General features: G+C 44.9%; 1 protein-coding gene across 18 annotated transcripts in view; it reads left to right on the forward strand.

Annotated features, from left to right (window-relative positions):
- The window catches only part of Myt1l (myelin transcription factor 1 like), a 409,971-nt gene that overhangs the window by 323,460 nt on the left and 66,299 nt on the right, over positions 1–20,212 (forward strand). For all 18 annotated transcript variants that reach the window (XM_076559626.1, XM_076559627.1, XM_016008078.3 and 15 more), the window contains 5 exons: positions 5,357–5,571; positions 12,545–12,795; positions 14,895–15,131; positions 17,344–17,465; positions 18,313–18,381. In XM_076559626.1, coding sequence (XP_076415741.1) covers positions 5,357–5,571; positions 12,545–12,795; positions 14,895–15,131; positions 17,344–17,465; positions 18,313–18,381 — 894 coding nt within the window. The remainder of the gene's footprint in view (positions 1–5,356; positions 5,572–12,544; positions 12,796–14,894; positions 15,132–17,343; positions 17,466–18,312; positions 18,382–20,212) is intronic.

The following is a 20,212-nucleotide window of genomic DNA, read 5'->3' on the forward strand; positions in this document are numbered from 1 at the left end:
TTCCATCAGAATCCATCCCAGACACAGAGCATGGAGAGTGTTTGGGACACTCCACAGGGTAGATGTGCTTTACGCATAGGAAAGACAGGCCAGATTAGAAATTGAGACTTGTGCCCTCTCTCATGCAACATTATGTGGAAGCCTGGAGGTCAGTGTAACTCCCAGGTCTCCAGTGGCTCAGTGTGACTTTTGAACTGAGAGAATTAGAAACAGTTATATGATTTGCAGCCCTGATAATTCATAACTCTATGAATGCTAAATAAAAGAGAAGTTTTAAAAATCAGTAATGTTAGTAGCCCAATATAATTTTATCTCAGTTTGGAGCAAGGTACATCACCTACTTATGGATGGCACTGCTCTTTTTAAAAATGCAAGAATGATGAATGCCACATTACCCATGCCTGGAAGTTTTATGTATGAAAAGTCATCAAAGCTGTCATCACCTTTTATCCTCATACACCCTAAGATGTGGGTGGAAGTAGGTGGCATCACTGCCATTTGACAGGCAAGACACTCAGAGTGCAAGGGCTCATGACTTACCTGAAGTCACTTAGTACTGCATGTTAAAGTGGAAAAGGCCTGAGGAGCAGGACTGAACTCCAGTTTTCCAAATTTGGGAAGATGGTTATTAGTAGAAGAAGACATCTACATTCCTCAGAGACTTCACACACATCTCATGACATCTATGATAGCCAATGTACTTCTGCCTTCTTAGTCTCATGACAATGTCTTTGTCTCTGCACACAGATGCTAACTATCATCCTAGTGGCCACATCTGGTTAGGTAGATGCCACACCACAGCCAAAACTCAGTGCTAGCTCTAAGACATACAGGCTGTCTCTAAAGAGTGATGATGAATACTTTCCCATAGGTACAGCATTTGGCTTCTGCTAAAGGTATTTCTTTGGGAGAAGTTACTTAGAGAAAATCACTATACAAGAGGCAGAAATGTCTTCATGTCCTCATTTAGTATTTCATGGATTTTTTTTGCAAATAATTAAACTTCCTTTCTCCTTTGGTAACAAATTAAAATATTTATAGAAAATTAAAAATATTTAAATAAAAGAAAATAAAAATAGCTATAGTTCCTCTATTCCAAGGTAATCCCTCTCTGACTTTTGATGTTTCTATGCATTGTGATGAGAACCTTGAAGAACCCCTTGTACGCCTCTCAGGTTCCTACTTACTGTCACAGTCATTTTGCAGATATCACTGAATACGAAACAATTCATAGGACTTCTCCACTTCTCAGTCCATCAATCATTGGTAGCATGAGGACAACGCCCCCCCCCTCCCGCAACTCCCCAGGCTGTTTAAAGGAGAGTCCTTAGCCAAAGGAGATGTGGGAAATTGTGAGCAGGGTTTATAACTAGAGGAATTTACTCATTTCCTTCAATCTGATTTGGCCAGTTGTGAAAGGTAGAGTCCCTTTCACGATGACTGCCCTGTAGACATGGGTGCAGGTTCAAGTCTACTTCCTCCATAGCAAGTGCTGTGTTTGGGTATCTTGAGAAACTTCTTGGCCCTTGAGACTAATAAGACATTCAGGTAACTACAAATATCACCTCCATCCTGATGTTCAGAACTAAGGTACACCCTTATTGTTTCTGTGGCTTTATAACTCAGGGTCCCTCTAAGATGATGCAGTGAAAAGATATATCCAGCACCAAATAAAGAGGAGGGGACAGCAACTACATATGGGCAGGCAATCCTCCTATGTGCCTCTGGCTGGTGTGTCAGCCAAGGGGGCAAGCCTCTACATAGAAACAAGTCTCCTCCAGCTATTCATAAAAAGCCTAGGAGCTCCACCTACTACAGCTTAGGTTCTCTAGGCAGGACTTGGCCTATGGCAAGGACATGGGTCATCTCCCCCTTGTACCTACCTGTTCTCCATCCCTGTTGCTCACCTTAGGTAACAAGTATAACCTCCTATAGGAGAAGTGTCAATCTAGCAACTTAGTGTTCTCCATATCTCATTGGCATGAAAGAAAAGATTAAACTTTAAATCTACAGTAATGTAAGTGGTCAAGATTTAAAGAAAAAAAAAGTAAAAATAAAAATGACAAATTGCCAAGCAGGAACTGGACACTTGAAAAGCCCACTGACTAAGGAAGTGTCCTGTAATCTGTTCCTGCACCCATGACCCTTACTGCCATCCCTGATGGCCACATAACCCTGCTCATTCCTCTGATTTGGTCCTCATCCTTCCAAGGCTCAGGATCGACTCCTGCCAGCTGTGGCTCTCTGGCCTTGCCAGAGGGTGAATAGAAAGGTTGTTAAGCCTTAAAGTCCCAGAAGTTCCCATCTCCAAAGGTGCTCATAGTTTTCCTCTCTTCTTGAAGGTTTTTTCCCTTGGATTGTTCTCATCCCATGCCGGGTTCTAACCTAAAAGTGTTATCTATTATGCAACACCTACTCAAACGGTGCCTTCTGCTGCCAAGTGTAGAACCAAGGCAAAGGCTAGAGCTTCATGCATTTGTGAAGCATTGTCCTGTCTAATATAATGCTCTTAAACAACAGCCCATCAATTGGTATACTATTGCTTCAACAAGAAGTAAATAAGCTGAATTGGTGAACTGAAGACAAGTAAGTTGGTAATTTGGGAGTGTGTATTGGAACCACACTGGGCCACCATAAAAGTGGCATAGATACACTGTTGAGTAACATATAAAGGCCAGGTCACCTACAGGCACAGCTCTGTGGTAGTCTGTCTGCCTAGATTGCCAGTAAGGGACTGAAGGTATGACTCTAGTTTAGCGATGGCCTATAACGCATAATACTCTGGGTTCTGTCTAGTATCACAAAAATAAAAAACAAAAAATAATCAAAGAGGACTCATTTTCTTGTAACTACTATTAAATATAAGTTTAAGAAGTAATCAGTGAAGGAACAACTCATATGCATGGCTGGATATTGTCAAAGGTTATAATAGCAAGAAAAAAATGAAAGAAACCAGTTCAGTACAGTAACATTCATATTCTAACCCCACACAGTAAGAGTGGCTTCCAAAACCTAAGCAACTCAGAGAAATGGCAAACGCCAGGTGAAATCAGGGGCAAAATACGCCGATTTCTAAACACTTAAAAATCGTGCTAAGATTTCACCGTTTTCAGCCTGGAAGAATTCTGGGTAACTCTTTAAGGCGGTTTTCATATTTTCTAAACATTGGCCCTGTGAACTGCAGACCGGGAAGTCGGGCGAGAGGGCACGGGCCGAGCCCTGGGATCACCACCCCGTCCCAGGAGAACGAACGGGCTTTGCCCCACGGCCTCGCACCAGCGCTCGCCCCGCGGCCACGCTGGCTCACACCACAGCTCACACCGCGGCCATGCCGGCTCACACCACAGCTCACACCGCGGCCACGCCGGCTCGCACCACAGCTCACACCACAGCTCACACTGCGGCCACGCCGGCCCACACCACAGCTCACACCACAGCTCACACCACAGCTCACACCGCAGCCACGCCGGTTCACACCACAGCTCACACCACAGCTCACACCGCGGCCACGCTGGCCCACCCCGCGGCCACGCCGGCTCACACCACAGCACACCCCGCGGCCACGCCGGCTCACACCACAGCCCACCCCGCGGCCATGCCGGCTCACACCACAGCTCGCCGCGCGGCCACGCCGGCTCACACCACAGCTCACACCACAGCTCACACCACAGCTCGCCCCGTGGCCACGCCGGCTCACACCACAGCCCACCCCGCGGCCACGCCGGCTCGCACCACAGCCCACCCCGCGGCCACGCCGGCTCGCACCCCGAGGTCCGGAAAGCTGTCCCCTGGGAGATGCGGGCAGTGCTTGGGGCTAAGGACAGAGTTCCCTAGTTCCAGCCGGGTGAGAACAGCGTTGCCCGCAGAACAGGCAGTGTTTCCGGTCAAGGAACAGGCGCCGCATCTGGTAAAAGCTACAAGGCGGTATATCCGGTAGGAAAAGACAGTGTTTCCACCTAAGGACAGGCAGTGTTTCCGGCCGAGGGACAGGCGTGGAGGTTTAGGCAGCGTTTCCGGCCGAGGACAGGCGGTGTTGTTTGTTTCCGGCCGAGGGACAGGCGATGTTTCTGGTGTTTCCGGCCGAGGACAGTCGGTGTTTGTTTCCGGCTGAGGGACAGGCAGCATTTCCGGTGTTTCCCACCGAGGACAGGCAGCGTTTCCGGTGTTTCTGGCCGAGGGACAGGCAGCGTTTCCGGTGTTTCCGGCCGAGGACAGGCAGCGTTTCCGGTGTTTCCGGCCGAGGGACAGGCGGTGTTTGTTTCCGGCCGAGGACAGGCGTGGAGGTTGTTTAGCGGGGTTTTCTCGTGAGGTCCCCGGCCCGGGGTCTGGGATGACGAACCGGCGGTGTTTCCCGGGGAGGTAGGCAGCAGGTCCAGGCGCGCACCCACCGAGCAACAGCAGGCCGGCCTGATGGCCCTGGTAGACGGACTGTGAGCCGACACCCGTCCGCGCATTCGCCGTTTCCCTTTCTTCAACGTTTCACGTGAACCAGAGCTAGAGTGGTCAATGAGCCCACCCGAAATTAAGGAAGTTTTTAAATAGATTCACTGTTCAAAAATGATGCGGATAGGGACACGGCTTTTTAGCGATATTTTACCTTAGAAAAAGTTTTCATCGATGAGTGGAAGACTTGAAACTGACGTCTGTTGTATAGAAGAGAATTGGTTAGGGTATAAGGGGACCTTTTATGGCATAAGTGATTTCCACTTATGAAATAGACACACAGGACAGAACGTCAGTAAAGGAATAAGAATCAAAAATTCCTCTATTTAAATATTTTATCCCAAAGTCTAAAATAATACTAGATTTTCAAAAAATTGAAAGGTCGTGACTGTTTGATCAAAGGTTTTCCTACAACTGCATTTTAATACCCAACTAGATAAATTCTGATCCAGTTTTGTCTCATTCTATGTCCATAAGTGTTTTTATTTCCTCTTATTTTTTGAGGAAAGTTTCTTAGGTGTCCATGTCATTGTATGTGATTCCACAACCCATTGTAACCTCCACAAGTGCAATCCGATGTGACCTCCTGTACATCAGATGCTTCCTCAACCTTGTGTGTCATATTTTCAACATCGTTCTTCCTGAAAGTGAGAGAAAATGATAAAACACATTCTTAGCGTTTTTATTTCTTCTTTTTAGTTCTAGTATTGACTTTTAGGCAGGTACTTTATTTGTGGTGTGTAATTAAATAAGACTGTCTTTTTTTGGGGGGGGGTTAAGTTTTAATCTGTGAAAGGTCTCGAATCCTTGATACATGAACGAAATCATATGAACTAGGATAGATATGAATCGTGTTGCATGCACAGCCTCGAGAAAGCAAGCCATTTGTTGTTTGTTATCTGTTTACTTCCAGGCCAATGTGCTTTGTCAAGCAGCTTGAGATTCCTCAGTATGGCTACAGAAACAATGTCCCCACAACAACACCACGCTCCAACCTGGCCAAGGAGCTTGAGAAATATTCCAAGACTTCGTTTGAATACAACAGTTACGACAACCATACTTATGGCAAGAGAGCCATAGCTCCCAAGGTGCAAACCAGGGACATATCCCCCAAAGGATATGACGATGGTAGGAGGTGCACACTCTTATACATGAGAGACACATTGCCATTGATGATGTTGTTGTTGTGTGTGTCCATGTCCTGCAGGTCAGCCACTGTTCGTGCTTGCCCAGTGGGTGCCACAGGCACAGCACACATGGCAGAGTCCTGTGCTGAAAGCGCCTCGGCCCAGGAGGGGCAGGTGGACACACCTGTGGGTCGTCAGAGGGGCTCTGTTTTCTGCAATGACTCCAAGGCATTGGCCTCTGCCTACTTACATGATACAGAGAACAAGGCCCTAGGCTCTCTGTGTTTTAGGGGTGTGACTGAGCTGGTACCCTTACCTAATAAGCTTTTTTAAAGGCAAATACCCAAGACAAGTTTCACTGGAAGAAACAGGTTGAACTCTTTTGTGAAGCTCCACATTGACAATGCTCTTCAAGGGTACACATTAGAAGCCTCTGAGGAGAGGGCCTTGCTCAAGGTCTGTGCACAGGCTGCACCCTAGACCAGTGAAGGTGGAATCCCTGGGATCCTCTTTGTATTAGTATTTCTTAAAAGATACACAGGGCTCTTGATGCAGGCATGGCTGATAACTTCCACCTAGCTAGCTATGTGGGCAAGCCAGGCCTGCATTCCCTTTCTAGATGTTGAGGAGGAAGGCCACTTCAGTGTGGGGCACTTGACCCTGAAGGATCACCTGCCTTTTAGAACTGATGGCACAAATAACCTACAAGTCGTCTGATGATGTCAAAGTCTTGCTTGATACCTTCCTTCAGATGGAGGAAGAGGGGCTTTTGAGGAACTAGGGCTCTTCTCTGAAAAAGATACTTAAAGTCACACACACACATAAAATGTATTTAAAAGTCTGTGGATTCAGAAACCTTTTAGCAGTTCATCGTGAGCTGCTGCATACCTTTATAAGCTGTGTTTTCTTACAGAGATAACACATAATTTGTTTTATGAATGACATTTAATGTTTCTTGACATATCACATATTGATCATTTATGTGTATCAATTCTGAAATATTCAGACAGATAAATACACATAGAACAAAGGTAGGGAAACAGGCATCATAGAAATAAGTATTTTGGGTTTTTGTCTCTTTGGTAACAATTACTTGCTGGTGTCACATCTCGTAATTCATTCACTCAGTTTCAAATGAAGGATCAAAAGGAAATTATGTTCACACAGATGTAAATTCAGTTGATAGACTTTTCAATCCATTGATATCGTATAGTGATTCAGTTAATTTTTCATCAGATATTTGTTTTTCACATTCCTACTCCAAGGCTATGGTAAACACCGATGTGCTTTGTCACTTTTCACCTTACTGACTTTAGCCTGGCACACAGGTAGAGTCATGGCTGGTCATGGTGTCTTTAGAGCCATGCATCCCTTTCTGGTCCATAAGTGAATCTGCTTTAGCTAATACAGCTTTGCACTTTATGAGCTACAGGGTTCTGCATCAAAGAACCTTCTAGTTTATTCACTTCCTTGAAAGTAGAGGGGGACTGAGACACTGAGAGTCCCTCCTCAAGGCCTCTGTGATAAACAGTGGAGATGAGGTGGTTTTCCCACCATAAAGGCAGGAGTGAGCATATTTATTGGTCCTGATTATCTCAAGTCCAGACAGAGATCTGTCTTGCAAACTTGGAATGAGTCATGCTTTTCATTGGTCCACCAGAAAAGACCAGTCTATTGAGCATGCTCAGTTAAACCTCAGCATTAGATTTTCAGGAAACCAAGGAAAAAAGGAACAGCAGCAGCCTTCCACCCCAACTCTCTGAGGAAGCAAATCAAAGCTCTAGTTCTCTCCTGCTGTCTCTGCTGGCAGACAGTTATATCTGAAAAAGGCCCATCCTGGACAAAATTTCTGAGTCATAAGACTGTGTGGGAGACCCCACCTAGGGAAGCCATCCCTGTGCTCAGGCACCAATAGGTAGATTCCAATGTAGTTGACTATAGAAGCACCCCATTTGCCTCAGACTTCTTTCAGACAAAGAAGTATCTCCTGCTCTTGGAGAAATAAGAGATTTCTAGACTATAAATTCCAGCTTGACAGAAATGAAAGTTCTTAAGCACTGGAGGTGAGTGGTGTAACTAATGCATAGGGCCTGGATATCAGCTCTTTACCTGCCTAACCTCCCTGCAGCCAGCAAACCTTCTATCAACCACTGGCTTCTCCCAGACACCTCACCAGTGTCTGCTGTCTATCCACCTTCAGTCTACTTAGTTTGTCCTTCTGGGCAGAAGGGTTCATAGGTGAGATAAAAAATACAGGTGTGTGACATGCACTCATGCATAGGGAAGCAGGGGCCATTCTGTCTGAAGGACTGGATGAATGCCACCAAATGGCATACACTTGTGCCCAGAACTGGAATAGGCTTGATATGCAGGGATACCCATTGGTTTGGGGGCACTAGGTGACCTGGGGAGGCCAGAAGGAAGAACAAGGTTCAGCTGTAGGGGCTGAGGAAACAGCCTCCTCATGTTCTCTGTCACAGTGTGGATCTGGACACCTCCCATAGGAAGAGGATGTGTACAGGATGAGATGGAATGGGAGGGGAAGGGTCAGCACAGTCCGTGAGTGTGAAGTTAGCATCTCTCTCCCCTGTGGGCAACTAAGAATGGCTCTTATGTCTTTCAATTTTAACAAGAAAGCCAAAAGAAGGATGTCTCATGACATGGAAGTTATATGAAATTTTAAATTTCCTATCTGTGGTTATGAGCCCATGGTTACTTTCCATCTCACCTGTGGTCTAGGCTGTTGTCTAGGTTAGTAGCACATCCCAGGACTTAACTCCTGCTTGGACCTCATGGCCTCAAATTTTTGCCACCAGGCCATTTGCAAGACAAGTTGCTGGCCTGGGTGTTTCAACCTTGGGCACAGCTCACAGGGCCACCACAGCTCCCACCCTTGCCTCTTCCCTTTGACCCTTCCAAAGTCTTCAAGTTCCAACTTCTGATTATCTATGAGCCTTTTCTTTGTTTCTAAGAAATGCCAGTATGCTTTCTAGACCAGTCCTCTCACCTTAGCCCAGACTCCACGACATCCCAGACACGAACATCAGGCAGCTGGGCCATCAGTCTAGGTCCTCCACATTAATCCTTTGTAGCTTGGATTTCTGTGTCTGCCACAGCCACAGCCATGCCTGAGACTTGCTTCTCTTCTGCTACCTGAAAATCTTCCTCTTGGGCCTTTTCTGCTCAATTCTTTATGCAGCACCAAGTGTCTTATTTAATTCTATGGCTGCCTTCCAGCCTATTATGGCAGCCCGTGTCTTCTGCAAACACACTGCCTGCCTGCAGTGTAGCCCTGTGTCCCATCCCTGGATTGATTCACCAATGAGCATGCCAGGATGTTAGCTCCCAGTGGGCAAAGTACCTGGCCCTCAGAGTCTTCAGGCATTGCCATAGGGGAGGAAGGACTAGGAAGATAGTGGCTCTGGCAGAGGTGGTAATCAGGCCCTCTGTAGGCCTGGTCTCCAACAGGATAATCCTGTTTTCCATGGAGGATTCTGCATCTTCATCTCTGCCCATTTGTAGTACACAACACAGAAGTTAAGGACTAAGAGACTATTCCTCCTTCTAAAAGCACCCACCTTAGTGATCAATGCATCTGTATTCCTATATGTCTGGTTTTCATGAAACTCATGATTATATGGTCATGTGTCTATTCCCTGAAGGAAACTGAAAATGCAAAATAAACATATCATCTAAGGAGTATGAGAATTTCCATAATCAGAGCAGGCTGCTGAAGAGGTTCTAGCTGCAGGTTTTGTGTTGGTTTTCCCACTTGGGTTTTAGTCTTTGAAGGCAGCCCATATTTAGCCCTGGAGATGGGTGATGATTTTGTCTTCTTTAGTCAGGGATAGAATGTAAGCAAGTGTGGCACTTAATGTGGCTGCCTGGCTATCAACCACTGGTGGCCTCTAAGGGAGAAGCCTTCACATTCTCATTTCCCATCATCTGTTGTTACCTAGGTTACATAGTTTCATCTGAAATAGACCTTTTTGCTAAGGAAGAAAGGTGTATTAGCTACTATTTTTCTGGTTAGACATGGAGGAGGACAGTGACAGGAACATCCCAGGTAAATGCCCTCACTATGCACCATGAATGAATGCCATGCTGAGTGTGGCCTTAGTGACTCAGACTGACAGTTCTGTGGATATCAGGCAGTGTTAGCAGGATGAAAGACACTGCTTTCTCGAATTACTTAAAGTGCTGTTAATTTCATTTTGCATAAAACAAGTTGTTATTTAGACTAAGAAAAAGGAACAGTATAGATGTGACTGTCACCCTGGTTGCATGAGTGATGGAAATGGGAAGATGCATAGAGAGGTTCTTGACAATTCAGTCCCCAGCTAAACTTCTGCACTGCCCACCTGTCAGAATGCAGGCATCATCTCCATGACTTAAACCACTGGAAAACTACATGCACCACCGTATTTACACTTATGACTTCAAGATAATGGAAAGTGATCAAAGTAGGATAACAGAAATATAATAATTTTAAAGATTTATTTTAGTAAAATGTTGCCCACGGATGTAGTGTTTTAAGCAGCTGAAATGCTGGGACAGTAGAGGACACATGCCTCCTAGACTGCAACCTGAATGCTTCTCTGTGTCTGCTGCTGCCTTGAACAGTGTCAGTGTCTGTATCTGTGAAGTGCATATGCAGCAGAATCCACAGAGAGATGGGAAGCTAGAGAATCTGGTATATTTGACCTGGGAAGCAATTACCATGGGACAGGATGCTGCAGGGCATAGTTAAAATCCCAGAGACATCTGCTGGCTCTCCCTTAGCTCTATGCCCACAAACCTGAGTAGGGCCACTCCACAGCACTGAGTGGGAATGCCATCCTTCTACTCTGACACAGCCCTATATAATGAGACCCTGTCTCAAAAAAGAAACAAGAAGATATCAAATTATCTTTTTTCCTGGATTGGTGCCTAGCCTTACCTATCTAAAAAGAAAACAAAATAAATTCTCTTGAAAAGTGATAGTGAATGCCTGTAACACTAGAACTTGATTTGTTGGGCAGATGCAGTAGGCTCTTCAGTTCTAGACTAGCCTGAGTTATGTGGTGAGCTTTATCCCAAAGACAACTTCATATGTGGTATTGAATTTTTCTAGCATTTTCATGTTCTTGTTTTTTATGAAAAATGTTAATGATGCAGAATTATTAACTTGAGTCCACATCCACAACAATTCAAAGCATGGCAGGTATGGCCAGTATAGCCCTTGGTGCCCGTGTGCAGGCCTCTGCCTAGTCCCCCTGTAGTGCTCTTGTTCAGTCACTCAGGGACCCTGGTATAAGCTGTGCATGGTCAAAATCCACTGTTCACACACACACAGTTCTACAGTCATACTGATGGAGTTTACAAAAGAGAGAGAAGAGAATGAACAGGTGGCCACTGCCCCCTCCACCTACCCAGTGCAGTGTTCCTGAGCTGCCCTGAGGCTGATTGATTAACTAGCCCTGCATAACTAACAGTGTGTCCAAATAGCTGTTTGCCCTACATGAGCTGTATTGGAAACTGACTGGGGTCTCTTGGAAGGAATCTGGATGAAACAGTTGCTTATGCAGTTTGTTTCCTGGTGTGGGCGCTGAAATTAGAATGGGGTGGTCACTCTTACCCCAGGATCTGGTCATCATGGCTTCATCTGAAGTAACTTGAGTTTTATTAAAATGTTTTCCCAATACTATACCTCCCCTGAGTCTTAAGCAGCCAACATTTAATCAAGACTCACATTACCACCTAGGGTCATTTCACTATGGTTGTTCATTTGTGTTTGGAGATAATTTTATAGTATGAGTTACAAAGCCTGTGTTAGCTCTTTTAGAAAGCTTATGGCTCATTTTGTGTGTTTTGTCCTCTTTGGAGGACAATTACCAAGAACAGGCTCTAGGTACAGAGCAGCTAATGACCCTGAGGCCACAAGCCCAGAGAGCAGTGGTCAGCCATAAGTCTTTTCACAGGCACAGGTACAGTTACCATAAGAATGACTAAGGTAGCCATTGCCTGTGAGTGAAAGGTAGCTCTAAGCATTGCCCTAGCTAGCCAACCTGGTCCATGTACATCCCCAGCCCCTAGTGCCATTCTCTGCCCTCTTAACAGTTCCCTTTAGGTAATTCCTCACCCTTAGGAGGCTGGACAGGGTGTCTCTATGTGGAATATCTATTCTTGGTGAAAAATGAATATCCTGTGAGCTCAACTAGTAGTGCTCTGTGTTAGTGAAAAGGACCCATCCTAGTAAATCAGCCATGAAGGAAAGGCATGTTAAGTAGCCCTGAAAATTGGCCCTTGTTCCTAAGTACTTGCTGGCTATTTATGAAGGTGTTGGCATAAAAGGATGCTGATCAAGGGATCTGCAAGGGAAGACCCCCTGCAGGCAGATGACAAGCTGACCCCGTGTTGTCCAGTGTCCCACATTTACCAGGGACAGATCTCTGTCCTCAAACATGCTAAGCTCATTTTTCCCTCTAACTCCAGAAGCCTGTGTAAGAATTACAGAATAGAGGTGTTTGGCTCACAATAGCTGGTATGCATGCCCTGCCAGAAACTTTTTCACAAAGCCTGTAGTCCCCACAGCTTTAGTGGTGGTTCTTGGGGATCCTGAGAATCTGGGTCAACTACACAGGGGACTAAACCCCAGTTGGTATCCACAGCCACATGTGGGTAAAAAGAGTGGTCAACCTCTTGATGGATCTACCAAAGGAATCAGTCACTTATAGTAGCAGCTAAGTCCTGTCTTACCCAAGTGGGTAGATGCTGCAGCAGTCATGAGCAGCCTGTCAAAACAAGAGTGATTCTCTCCCAAGGTCACCCCAATTCTCTGTTCATTCAAGCACGCATAGTGCAGAATGGGCAGAATCTTGGTTCTTCATGAATAACCCCCATTTCTGTGTGTATAAAGATGGGTGGGTTGGGACCAGTTGTGTGTTCAGCATCCTGGGTGCAAGGCCTAACCACACTGTCCTCTGTCTCTGCAGCCAAGCGGTACTGCAAGAACGCCAGCCCCAGCAGCAGCACCACCAGCAGCTATGCCCCCAGCAGCAGCAGCAACCTCAGCTGTGGTGGTGGCAGCAGCGCCAGTAGCACATGTAGCAAGAGCAGCTTTGACTATACACATGACATGGAGGCCGCACACATGGCAGCCACAGCCATCCTCAACCTGTCTACACGTTGCCGTGAAATGCCACAGAACCTGTCCACCAAGCCACAGGACCTGTGCACCGCCCGGGTATGCACAGGGACTCAGCCGTGTCCCATGGGAGCTGGCTATGAGTTTGTTCACTGCCAGTCCTACAGCCCTGGCCTCAGAACAGTGGACAGATGTTTTGGTCCCCTCCAGTTCTAGCTTCTGTCCAGGACATTAGCACAGCCATCACCCCTGAACTTTATGGTGTCTCAGCTTCAGGGTACACAAAGCCAATAAGAGGTACAGCTTGCTATTTAAACGAGGTTTGGTGGTAGCATTGTTAGATAAATATGAGGCTATCCCTTTTCTACGTGCATAGTAGGTTAGGGATAGGGAAGCAAAATGGTGACATCTGACTGCACTCTTGATAGTCTATGGTCTCAACCAATACTCTTATCTCAGTGGTACCCTCAGTGCTACAAGATTCAAGAAATGTTTCTGTTGTTTAATTTTTCTTATCTGTTAAAGCAATTGTATTTATCATGAAAATCACTTTTTTATTTTTTGTTTTGAGATTATAATACAATTATGCCCATTTCCCCCTTTTAAGCTATTAATTTATGTATGTGTGAGTGTGGAAAGAAGCAGGTATACCGTGGTTCATAGGTGGAGGTCAGAGGATAACCAGCAGAGGTTCTCTCCTTCCATCCGATCGGCACATATCATTTGGCCCACTGCAGCACTGCTGGCACTCAAAGCAGAAGAGAGAGCCATTAGGATGGGCAGGGAAGAGAGGGAGCTCTCTCCCCAGGGCTCTAGGCAGGAAGGAGTGGCAGGAAGAGACTGTGCACTGACCACCTGCCCTCTGTGTCTGGAGGCTGTGGGCACTAACAGCAGTTGTCATAAATCATTGTAAATTATGTGAATGGAGAAAGGTCAATCACCCTATGGTTTGCAAGTACTTCCATTCCTTCTCTATTTTTATTCCACAGTAATGGGACAGTGTCAGGGAACATGCGCTCTTTATGGCCATCTGGGCTACTGAAATGCAAGGCTAGTATAGAAGCCATTCCTCCCTGTGAGAATAAAGACAGGAACCTCCCCTGGGGTTGTTAGTTTTGTCCTTTTTAAAAAATAATGTTACAGTTGGGATAATGGTTCCAATATGATGCATCTAAATTAGTATCAAAGCTTAGAATCTGGGGTGCTTTGACAGTTCTGGCAAAACAACACTAAAAATATATGAAGAGCACAGCTCCAAGGCCAAGACCCTTGTCCCCATGTCCTCTACCTGCCCAACCAGAAGTGGTGGCTAGACATCAGAGGCCATGGAGTCATTCCAGTTGGAGGGCATATTCTTTCTTGGAAGAGTGAACTCTCCTGGGGAAATGGAGGGTTATTTTGACTGTGCTTGTCCACTGCCATCTAAATACCTTCACCCCTTTGCCAGCAAAGCAGACTCTGAAGAGCTTGACCTATTTTGATACATCAGTGTGTGTGTGTGTGTGTGTGTGTGTGTATGTGTGTGTGTGTGTATGTGTGTGTGTGTGTGTGTGTGTGTGTGTGTGTGTTCTCACTTTTCATTGACTCAGTAGCAGATATGAAGATACCCAGATCAACTCAGAACAGAGTCCCCATAATAGGGCCTGGGGACTTGTAGTGCATACCACCTGTTTTTAAAATGGAAATCTCTTGGCACTGGATTTTATGTCAGAAGGAAAATTCTAGTTCCTTCTCCATCCTTTCATCAACATTCAAGTCCTTTCCTTTTCCTTCTCACTCACTTTGTAATTATTGTCATCAGTGGAATGAAGCGGGGAAATTAACCTGGTATATTATGGATGTATGGTAGGATAGAGGATGGATCTGTGGAGGATGGATGAGTAAAGGATAAATGAATACATGGATGAATGGATGATGGGTAGAGGGAGGGAGAAGGGTGAGTAGATAGATGATAAATGGACGGGTATATAGATGATAGATGAATGGATGGGTGAATCTTCCAAGCAATTTCTCTGTTAAGCCTGTGGTAGCAGGCATACCTACAGATTGTGATGGTTCACTTGTGTGTTAATAGGAAGTGGGGTTGGAGGGTTATATTGGTGAACTCAGTCTTAGCCAATGGTCATCCTCAGTTGGGAAAGACAGAAAGGTGGAAAGGTCAGTCAGGCCTTCTGGGTTATAGATCTTTCTTTCAACAGAACCCAGACATGGAAGTGGATGAAAATGGTACCCTGGACCTGAGCATGAACAAGCAGAGGCCTCGAGACAGCTGCTGCCCAGTCCTAACACCCCTGGAGCCCATGTCCCCCCAGCAGCAGGCAGTGATGAGCAGCCGATGCTTCCAGCTGAGTGAGGGGGATTGCTGGGACTTGCCAGTAGACTACACTAAAATGAAGCCTCGGAGGGTAGATGAGGATGACCCCAAAGAGATTACCGTAAGTTCTTCTCCTTGATCCTACCTATATTTGGTACCAACCCAAGCGGGGCCTTGATGAAGAAGAGTCATTTGCACAGTCTTCAAGAGAAAGTGCATTTTCTTCCTAAATTTGACCTTTAGCTGACAGGGACTTGAAAAACATTTTTGGTTGACTCGGGAAATGTATAATTGACACTGAATTGAGAGAAACAGACTATGGGCTCTTTCAAATTTTATTTTCTAATAAGTATGCATCATTACAAATGGTTTCTTCTAGGAAAATACAGAAAAGAGCATATTATTTTCAAAGAAAATTATACTGCATTTTCCTAGGGCAGTATAGGCAGGAGGGTCAAGAGTTCTAGGACAACATGAGCCATATAATGAGACCCAAGTTAATTAAAAAGAAAAGAGAAGAAAAACTTATTAACTGTGTGCTACAGATAAGCTCATTCAGACTATACTTCTTGCTCAAGCATTCAGGTTATACTTCTTGCATAATATATCTTAGTATAGTCATCTGACTCCTTGTTTATGGCAGTCTTTCTAAGATGCTTATGTTAGAGCACATTTTTCCAACTAGTTTGGACTTTCAAATTAGTTTACTACTGTAGTATACTAATGCTTGGACAAAGGAGGATATTTTCTTTCTATTTTGTGTGTTTGTGGGTATTACATATACAGGTGCACCCACATGCAGAGCTCAGAGCAGGAAGTCAGATATCTTCCTGTGTCACTCTCTGCCTTACTTCCTTTAGGCGAGGTCTCTCGTTGAACAGACTAGCCTGGCTTGCCAGTGAGCTCTTGGGATTCCTTGTCCTTTCCCAGTGCTGGCGTTAACTGCACCCACAGCCATCCCTGGCTTTTTAATGGGTGCCTAGGATTCAAATGTGGGTCCTTGTGCTTACAGGGCACGCCACTCTTCTACACTCAGCCATCTCCTCAAGAATCTCTTTTCTCGACTAGAGACTTTTCCAGTGCTCAAATCTGAAAGTTCTGACATCTTCATACTTTGAAAAAAAATGAGTAGAATAAGAAGCCCACTTATCAAACCAACACTGCCGTACAGTGGAAAAGAAACAAGTGGAGAGGCCTGCCTTTGAGCCCTTTTTGTTTTTGTTTTTTGTGCTATGTAGTCCTGACTGACCTCAAAGTCATGGTGATCTCCCTGCCTTCTCCTACTGAATGCTAGAGATAAAGGTATGCACTATGTCACTCAGCTGAGACTCTGTCTTAGTTCCTTTTCTGTTGCTGTGATAAAGCAACATGACCAAGGCAACTTATGATTGAAAGTGTTTAATTGGCCTTACAGTTTCAGAGAGTTAGAGTCCGTGATGGCAGAGAGAAGGCGTGGCAGCAGAACAGCTAAGAGCACACATCTCAGACCCCAAGCCGGTGTCAGAGAATACAGTGTGGATGGCAGGAGGCTTTTCCAGTATCCAAGCCCACCCCAGTAACACCTCCTCCAAAGGCCACACTAATCCTTTCCAAAGAGTTCCACCAACTGGTAACATGATCTTGTGGGGGCCATTCTGATTTAAACCACTTTAGGCTCTTATCTTCAGTCTTCAAATTGAATTAAGTATTTAGGCATTGTAAAAATGGGATCAAATTTGAGTGGCAAGCTAAATTTAAGCATTCTTTTTTTCTACAGTTAAACCATGATCATCAAGAAAGAAATGGTAGTTGAATCCCTGAATTTATTTTAATTAAAATTAAGCCTCCCTCCAGTGACAAAAGCTTCTTCATCATAGACTGTCTTAGAAGTAAACTTGTTGTAAATTTAAATTACAACATTAATGTAGTTGGTCTTCCATTGCCTTGACATAGAAAAGTACATGTAGTAAAACACTAGTGACTGGCAAAACGTCCACTCTAAAATGTTTTCAGGCAGAATATTAGATTTACAGGTCCCTGTTAATAAAAGGTGTCCCTATAATAGCCATGTACATAGAGCTCTTTCCTAGACACTAGACACAAAAAAAGGCCAGGTGAACTGTTTTCTCTAGCTGCTAAAATATCCACTGGTCCTGAGCAAGAGCCCTGTGAAGTTTTAGCAGCCCATGGACAGTTCACCTTGCGTTTTCAGAGGAGCCCCTTATCACAACAGTGGTGCATTTGAGTTTTAAATAGAAGAGAGGCAAAAGAACAGACAGGGACCTGCAGCCAGCGAACTTCTGCTGATGGGTTGTATTGCTGTGTGTGGTTCTGAAGCTGCGTTCTGTCTACAGCCAGAAGACTTGGACCCATTCCAGGAGGCCCTGGAAGAAAGAAGGTATCCAGGGGAGGTGACCATCCCAAGCCCCAAACCCAAGTACCCCCAGTGCAAGGAAAGCAAAAAGGACTTAATAACGTAAGCATATCATAAGGTGACATGCTGGCTCTTAATTCTCCCTTCTCTGGCTTACTTTTAAAGTGCAGACATATATGCCTTGTCGTTTGAGCATGCACATTCGTGGCCCAGGAATCTCCAGCTGCCAGTTGAGCAGAGCCAGAGGCTGCCTTGCACCTGCTTGTTCTCAATGATGCTCTACATGTGAAGGCGTCATTTCATTTAACCCTGTGCATTTTGCAGCTTTCTCCAGGGTGCTTAAATCCCCTTGCAGACATTGCAGCTAAACTGGAAACAATGAAATTTTTTAAGTTTTTTTAAAACATACTTACTATTCTGGCTGTCTTTGTTTTTGTTTGGTGGCAGATGTCCAACTCCAGGGTGTGATGGGAGTGGTCATGTGACTGGTAATTACGCCTCACACAGAAGGTGTGACTTCATTTTTCTCATGGTGGATTCTGTCTTTTCAATTTATTGTTTTCAGCTTACCTCAACAATGCTGTCAAAGTACAAATGTTGAATTCTGTGTCAACCCTCTGAGTGCTGTATGCTGCTCTTCAAAAACATGCTACTTTACATGTTACACAGTGACTGTTAGACCACTGAATTTGCAAAATTCTTCTCAAAAATTTAAACCAAGAGAACATGTATTTTGTTGTAATTTTTAAAAAGTTATTATTAACAGAAATGATTTCTTAGACATATGTGTGATGATATTCATAGTTAATGGTATAAAATTTCAGTATACAGCACTTGGCCCATTGCTCTTCTGCATTGAACTTTTTTATTTTCAACTTTGTGTTGTGTTGTTCGGGCTCTGCTTGCTGCCTAGGGCTTCACTCACTGTGTCTCCTGGCCTGTCTTACAGTCTGTCTGGCTGCCCCCTGGCGGACAAAAGCATTCGAAGTATGCTGGCCACCAGTTCACAAGAGCTCAAGTAAGCATTAAATCTCTTTGCTGTTAGTTCACAGAAAGTAGTGTGCTGTTTGAAAGTAATTTGTTTGTGAAGGAGTCTCCAGTGACATTCCTGCCTGATTTATTTGGATGGTCTCTAGTTCTTTTGTATCACAACCTTTCTATCTGGAATTTCTTGTCTTCAGATAAGCATGGACTCCCAAGGAAAAATGTTTCAGAGTTACTCAAACTTTTAGAAAATTATTGTATAACATTTTAAAAACTGGACGCCTTGGATAAAAATCTACCTAGTAGATTTTGTGTTCTTCGTTATGAACACTGCCCAGGCCAGTGATGGTTCAGCTCAAGATTTATGTGGTGTTGGCATACACACACACACACACACACACACACACACACACACACACACACACACAGAGTAGCCCCTCCCTCTCCTCTGTGTTGTACCTTTTAAACATAATTCTGGCAAAACTGTGAGCCCAGTGCCAGCACCAGCAAACTGAGGCTATTTTCTTTTGTAATCAAGTATACCAAACTCAGTTCCAAGGAGACTATAGAAGGAGGCAGTGAAAGTATGCAGAGAGCATCGAAACCTTACCCTCTCTAGTCAGTGTGGACTTTGAGGTGTCTGTAGGATGAAAGGCCAAACTTGACAGCACAGCATGATGCCAACAACTGCCCCTCAAATGATAGCCTTTGCTTACCTGACCTCTCCTACTACTGTGTTCTGTGCTTGGCTGGGAAGATGCTGCCCCCTCCTGACCATCCTGTCCCCTGACCCCATGTCCATAGTCCAGGGGTGACCTGAGTGCAGCCTTCTGTTTGACACCCATATCATTTTTTTCAGGCTCCCTGTCCAGGGCCCTAGTGCCATAGACCACCTGCTCATGTTCAGTGACTTCCTGAACTAGCCCTCCTGTCGCACACAGGACTCTTGCCTTGCCGTTGTCTTCCTGAACTAACTGTAAGCAGCTGGAGGGCTTCCTCTTGTCTGACAATCTAGAAGCATTTAAATCAATGCCTGGTGGACAAATAGCTTTAGCACCTCAAAGCAACAGCCTTAGGAGCAACAATCCGGCACACTTTTCTCAGGCATCTTTTTGTCATGGCTTCAACCCACATTTCCCTCATGGTCAAAATGTGACCAACTGCACTTGGATCTTGGCCAGCACATCAGGATGTGGCATCATTCTCTTGACTCTCTTGATGAGGAACTCTTTGCAAAAGCCTGTTGTATCTCCAATTGCAGCAGGCCACCTGTAAACAAGAAACTAGCTTTTGTGCTGTTTGTACATTCTGTCTGCTTAGTGTCTTGAGACCTGGGACCAGAACATTTTTCTGACAGTGTAATTCACATTGGCTTATATCTTTTAGTGTTGGGCTTGATGTTTTTAGTCATCTACAATTTCAGGCAGACCTGCCGTTTCTTCAGACCACAATTCTCCTTGTCTCATTTCATCTCGGGAGGTGGCTGGTCCTCTCATCAGTATCCTGAGGGAAGGAGCTGCACTCACATCTTCCAGACAGAGTAGTCTTGGCCAGCACGCTCCCTTTTTCTTCCTGCCAGGAAGTTGTGTCATCCAGAAAACAGACGCTTTTGCCTGGTTTTGGTTAGTCCTTTTTTGCTTGATCTCTGCTGGGAAATCTAAACTTGACTAATTTCCTAAAATGATCTGTTTCTGTTAATGAAACTTCAAAACTAAAGATTTGGTGTCTTCTTTAAAGATTTGGTGTCCCGCCTATGCTTCCTGCCTGGCCACTGGCCAATCAGTGTTTTATTTATTGACCAATCAGAGCAACAGATTTGACATACAGACCATCCCACAGCAAGAGACTAAAATTTAAACAGCCAT

Source organism: Peromyscus maniculatus, chromosome 22 (assembly GCF_049852395.1).
Source record: "Peromyscus maniculatus bairdii isolate BWxNUB_F1_BW_parent chromosome 22, HU_Pman_BW_mat_3.1, whole genome shotgun sequence".
Lineage (NCBI taxonomy): Eukaryota > Metazoa > Chordata > Mammalia > Rodentia > Cricetidae > Peromyscus > Peromyscus maniculatus.